Source organism: Rutidosis leptorrhynchoides, chromosome 7 (assembly GCF_046630445.1).
Source record: "Rutidosis leptorrhynchoides isolate AG116_Rl617_1_P2 chromosome 7, CSIRO_AGI_Rlap_v1, whole genome shotgun sequence".
NCBI classification, from domain to species: Eukaryota; Viridiplantae; Streptophyta; class Magnoliopsida; order Asterales; family Asteraceae; genus Rutidosis; species Rutidosis leptorrhynchoides.
In genome coordinates this window covers 45,860,366-45,866,359 of record NC_092339.1, presented here as the reverse complement: position 1 = coordinate 45,866,359, position 5,994 = coordinate 45,860,366, and the positions used below count along the sequence as shown (strand labels likewise).

At 37.1% G+C, this 5,994-nt stretch overlaps 2 protein-coding genes across 2 annotated transcripts; one reads left to right on the top strand and one right to left on the bottom strand.

Annotated features, from left to right (window-relative positions):
- Positions 1 to 2,088: 2,088 nt before the first annotated feature.
- Positions 2,089 to 2,839, top strand: LOC139858548 (oleosin-like). Its single transcript, XM_071847383.1, has one exon. It carries the CDS (start codon positions 2,089 to 2,091, stop codon positions 2,752 to 2,754), a length of 666 nt encoding a protein of 221 aa, XP_071703484.1. The 3' UTR covers positions 2,755 to 2,839.
- Positions 2,840 to 3,259: 420 nt separating this feature from the next.
- Positions 3,260 to 5,702, bottom strand: LOC139857617 (uncharacterized). Its single transcript, XM_071846433.1, has 3 exons — positions 5,331 to 5,702; positions 4,750 to 5,022; positions 3,260 to 4,476 (listed from the first exon to the last, which is right to left on the bottom strand). The coding sequence occupies exons 1-3, from the start codon at positions 5,604 to 5,606 to the stop codon at positions 3,421 to 3,423; spliced, it is 1,605 nt and encodes a 534-aa protein (XP_071702534.1). The 5' UTR covers positions 5,607 to 5,702; the 3' UTR covers positions 3,260 to 3,420.
- Between the last annotated feature and the right edge of the window lie 292 nt (positions 5,703 to 5,994).

Sequence of the window (5,994 nt, the reverse complement as noted above, 5' to 3'; positions counted from 1 at the left end):
ATTTACATTATTATATTTATTGTGTACATTTAATGATGTAAAAAATAAAAACAAATGACATATCAACTTAATTTGTCCTACAACTTCATAGCTCAACAACACAACATTTATCATAGGGACCTCCCTCCCGACAACACTGTCACGTCAGCGTCATTCCCTTCCTACAACACCACAACTCTACATCCATTCATTAGTGTGTATTTAAATACTTGTATGCATTCAACTATTTAAATTGGATGTTGATTCGTACACCGATAAAATTATCCATACACCACCAAACGTGCATTAGAATGTTATACTGTACAACCTAGTAAAACAGTTTTGGTGGTGTATGACTAATTATTAGCGGTGTACGAATCAGCTCCCATTTAAATTGTTCTATAGTGTGTATTTATCTTGTTATAATATGTAACCTTCCATGTTACCTCAAGTTGATTTATAGACATTTACATTATTAGTCCCTCTTGTTTACAAACCATTATCATCTTCATCCATTCTTCATCTTCATCTTCATCTTCATCATTAACTTATTAAAACTTAATTTAGTTCAAACCTTTAAAATTGAACATGATTTGATTTACAGAAGAGGACCAATTTTGTTAAAACCAAAAATGTATCAAACTACACATCCAGTAAAGAGGTAAACATACTCAACAATACAAGAAAACCACATATAACTAATGAACAGCAATGTCAAGACTAGTAACAACTCACAATCATAACCATCACTAATTAGTAATCAGTCACACTAATTAAACACTAAGATCTAACGATACTCAACAAAATTAATTAAATAGTAGTCATACAACTAACTTTACTAAAGTACACTGATAATATACATACACACTTAGATCTATACTCAAAGTAATAAAATGGGTATTCAAGAAAATGAAACAAAAAGATAATAAAAAAATCATACCCCTCCATCAGAATCATATCTTATTCTGACCAACTCGTTTATTTTATGAGATCCAGCCACTAATCCTGTATTTGCTTCCAATTTTCAAATTAATTAAAAAAAGAAATAAAGGATTAATTTATAACCCAGATGACTTCAAATAATAAGAAATTAGAGGTTTAACACTCGTATTATGTCAACAAAATGAACTAGTTTAGATCTAGAAAAATGAGATTCTAGCCTGATGACGACGAATTTCCGGCGGCAGTCGGCGGCGGCAGTGATTTCCTGTGGTTGATCTGATTTGTGGAAAGCCCCTTCGCTTTTGGAGCAGATGACGGTACACTCTTAGTGAGATACCACCTCCAAAAGTCAACAAATATGGTCGGGAAATACACATTAATTCGTTCAGGTTTAGTTTTGATGACGTAGAATATAAGTAATATTTAGGTGGAATTACACATTAAAATGATGAAGATAAAGATAAAGATGATGACTTGATGATGATGAATGGATGAAGATGATACTAGTAATATTTTGTTTAAGAGAGGGATCAATGAAAATAAGATTTACAAATATAAAGGACTAATAATGTAAATATTTAGCAATTAAATTTAAATGACTTGAAAGTTACCTGTTATAACAGGTTAAATACATACGATAGAATAATTTAAATAGTTGAATGCATACAATAGAAGATTTAAAAGTTGAATGCATACAATAGGAATTTTGTGAAAATTCAATGCATTTTCAAACAATTTTTCTCAACTTTTAATTATGGAGGCGGTTTTCAACTAATCTAATTTCACCATTAATTTTTATATTTTATACCTGACTATCAATTATATTTTACCACAATATCCGTCTCAAATTCAACACTCAAATGACACACTTTAAAACAACTTCACTTCATGACTTTTAACACATTATCAAAAAAATACTACTGTATCACTTATCTTTAATGTCAAAGTCATGGTTAATACTACTAAGTTACTAAAATTAAACATGGAAAAGGTACACTAATTAGATCCACCCTTCATAAAGATAGACTCTAGAAACAAAACTGAAACATGTACATCATGCAAAGCCTCAAATATCGAAGTCATGACACACGTGTCATCAACATGCACTCTCCACTTCATCTTTAAAATCCCTCACCTCTTCATTTCACTCACTAATTCAATCACAACATGGCTACAACTTACTCTTCAACATTCGACCGACAACAATACCCAACAACAACTCAAACCCATTACCGGTTTGATCATGCTGGTAACCGGTACCCATACCCGCAACAACACCAACAACATCAAGGTCCATCAAGTAGTAAAGTAATGGCTATAATGGCCTTACTACCAGTTGGTGCAATCTTGCTTGGGTTAGCAGGCATTACTCTTGTTGGGACTGTGATTGGTTTAGCTGTTGCTACACCTTTGTTTATCATTTTCAGCCCGGTTATTGTTCCGGCTGTGTTGACAATCGGGCTAGCTGTGACCGGGTTTTTGACATCTGGGACGTTCGGGTTAACCGGGCTCAGCTCGTTGTCGTATTTGGTGAGCATGTTGAGGCAGTCGGCACCTTCGATACCAGAACAGATGGATTATGTGAAGGAGAAGATACAGGATGTGGGTGAGTATGCAGGGCAGAAGACGAAAGATGTGGGTCAGACTATTCAGAACAAGGCTCATGAAATGGGTGAGCAGGGTGGTCAGGGTCAAGTTCATGGTCAGAGTCAGGGTCATGTGGGTGTAGGTGGTGGTGAAGTTAATGTTCAAGCAGGTGGAAAAGAAGGTGGGAAAGAAGGGGGAAAGAAAGGGGGAAAAGGTGGTGGTGGTAGTGGTAGTGATAGGGCTTGAGAAAATATTTGGTTTGGGAATAATAATAACAATAATGTTGTTTTATTGTAAAGCTTAGTTGTGTGTGTTTATCTAAGCTTTGTTTGTTTGTGACAATGATTTAATATTTCTATCATATAATATAGTTGTGCTTTCTATTTTTCTGTAGTTGGTCATATGAATAAACAGTAAAAACATATGAATGTTGATGAATAAAGAGAATTTTATGATTAATGCAAAACTTGAAATACATGATAAGGTTTTGGAGGTTTTGGTTACCCATTTACAAGCAATAAGGCGTTCCCTGATTACCAACCAAGGTTGCAATAATTGATATCCCGACATTGATCGGTCGGGACTTTGAAGAGAGTTTTCGCCAATTTGGGGATTAATCGGGAATCAAAGTGTACTTTATACATTTAAATCAAGGTTGCAAAAATCGGAAAAATACACAGATTTTTTACAACACTTGTTGCAACTAAGCTCACTTGATGTTTCAGCAAAATATATGTAGTCTATTTTACAATTGAGATGAAGCAGAAAATCATAAAATGAGTAAAAGCCAGGCATCCAGCATATAACGAGTTACAAATCAAACCACATAACGTTATGTTTTGAGTAAATAAAAATTATGTACATAACCATAAAACAAAAGCCTCACAGTAATTCGAAGACGATAATACCACCTCAACGGCCAAACCAAGCTCTGGGATTTTGAGACTCGACTCCATCGGTCATCAACTTGTCCAATACAACATTCAAGTCAACCGCCTGGCCGTTTTCGGTCAACTTCCTAACCGTTGCCCTTACCTGATCTCTTGGGAAGCCCATGTTGGTCACCTTATCGACTACGTCATCAATCGGAACCCTATTTCCACCGCTCCCAGAAACGGAACTAGAACCGCCACCAACTGCCGTGGCAGTAGGAAGGGCCTGAGGAAGTATTCTAGCTGTAGGGAGCTGTGGGTACCCACTTCCACTACCAGAACCAGGACCCATATTAGGTGGAGAATGCTGCTGGGATTTTACAGGTGACCCACTTCCATATTGAGACCCACTATAATTATAAGGCTCGCCAAACCCAGCTGACGGCCCATGCTGGTTGGGAAATCCAGGACCGGGCCTGCCAGCTGGCGGTTCATACATTTGAGAAGGGTTCCCTTGAAATTGTTGGGGAGGTGGGCCGCCACTAGGTTGGCGAAGTGGTTGATAGCTTTGAGATTGAGATGACAAGTATGATAGTTCTTCAGAATGGTTGGTCAATGGAGGTTGACTTTGGGAACTAAGATGTTGAAGGGACATTGGAGGTGGTTGAGAGTATTGGGTATGATTGGGTTGTTGATACTGTGCCTGTGGTGATGGTGGGGCCGCCTTAGCTGGTTGTAGCTGTTGAAGGTGTTGTGGTGGTAGCATCTGGTATTGCTGAGGTGCCGGTGGTTCCGCAGTTTGACCAGGTTGTTGTTGGTAGTAAGAATCATGTTGGGAGACTTGCGTGATATTTGGAGGATATTGGTTTGGGTGTTGGACAGGTGGCGGTGGTGGTGGAGCGTTAGGAAGAGCAGGCGGTAGTGACTGCGGTGGAGGAGCTGCAGGCTGAAGCTGTTGGTATGATTGCATAGGAGCAGATGCAACCACTTGGGGTTCTGGTTGCTGCTCAGGCTTTGATATTTGCACTTGTGCAAGCTGCAGCTGAGCCTCAAATATCTCTTGCTTATCCTTCACAACCTGCACACCAGATTGTACCTGCATACAATCATTAGTGAATACCATGATAATATGACACAATGTATGAATGCACATTCTGTAAGCAATTTAGTGGGATGAATTAATCAGAAGCAACTAATTTGTGATAACAGCACACACTGCAAGAAACAAAATTTAATGGCCTAACTTTGATTGAAGTTGTGCTATGGTCAAATAATCAATTGTTCAAGTGTTCGGCAATCAAATGCAACTAAAGATACTCATGATCATGAATAATAAGAGTAATAATATATATTGCTCCGTAATATATACCTCTCTAATGATGTTCTCAATCTGCCTTAACTTGCCATCAGTACTTCCATAGTTATTACCGACGGACATTTTCAAATCATCCACAGCGTTCTCCAGGTTCCTAGATCTGCTCTCCAATTGTGAAAGACGCGCACTAACACCTTCTAAAGCATGCATCAAATTGTCAACATGCTTTTTCATTGTTCTGTCAATTTCTGATAACAGCGCCGCATGAACAACAGTAGGGTCCTTCCCAAGCTTAAAAGGTGGCAGAGAATCATCAATACTAAAGTTCTGTACACAAATAGTAAACGTTGAACGTCACACACAATGCAAATTAACTGAATTTGACAATTAAGAATCATAACAGCAACCTCCCTATAGGCCAATACTGGATATTTATATGTTGGATACACCATCATAACTTTATCAATAATAATAATATCTATCAATAAACGGGACTGTATAATCAGAACACACTCAATTGCGTGAAATCCTACTCCTAATAGCTAAGAACCAAATCAATACCTACAAAATCTCAATTTCACACAAATTAAAGCTTAAAACAGAAACAGCAATTAAAATTAGGGGAAACGACATACTCCATAGGCAGAATAGGGTTTTGATTCAGCTGAGGACCAAACCCTAGCTCCACCGGTGTTACCGGAATCAAAGTTAGAGACCTGCGATGATACGATCGGACGAATTGGCTGGAAATCGTAGTTAGGTAATATCTCATCCTTGCTATTATCACCATCATCGCTGACGTCATGATGACGGTTGTCATCTTGACTGTTTAGATCCGTAAAATCATTAATTTTGTTTTGAGAACTTGACAGATCCATGATCTGTTTGTCCATAAACTGTGACGTATTCATTGAATTGAATTCTGGTTCTTAGAGTTTAGTGAAATTGAAGTGTTTTTTTTCCTTTTGGCTTCGTATGATCAAAATGATGACGAAGACTTGCTTTTCAAGATGATGATCGGCGCTGTACTGGGCCTTTTGGGCCAATTTTTAAGTCGGTCCATGAAACAATTTTGTTTGCTTTGACTTGACTACTTGAGGAGTTGAGGGTAAATTGTCAAAAGGTAAATGGTCAGTTATCTAAATATATTATACAAATTGTCCTAAATAGTACTGAACTCTCAATCTTTTAATTAAAGAATCTTTAATTAAATAGATTTATAAAAATCATTGTTTAGTATTTTTATTTTTATTTTGTACTTTAACAAATTTGATGTATTTAAGAATATTTCTTACCCAC

What these genes read in the sequence shown, in the direction of transcription:
- LOC139857617 (XM_071846433.1), bottom strand. Translation starts at nt 5,606, where the DNA reads ATGAATACGTCACAGTTTATGGACAAACAGATCATGGATCTGTCAAGT. An exon ending in AACCCTATTCTGCCTATGGA is followed by an intron (nt 5,023 to 5,330) that starts GTATGTCGTTTC and finishes ATTTGTGTACAG; the next exon opens with AACTTTAGTATTGATGATTC. An exon ending in TTGAGAACATCATTAGAGAG is followed by an intron (nt 4,477 to 4,749) that starts GTATATATTACG and finishes GATTGTATGCAG; the next exon opens with GTACAATCTGGTGTGCAGGT.
- LOC139858548 (XM_071847383.1), top strand. Translation starts at nt 2,089, where the DNA reads ATGGCTACAACTTACTCTTCAACATTCGACCGACAACAATACCCAACA.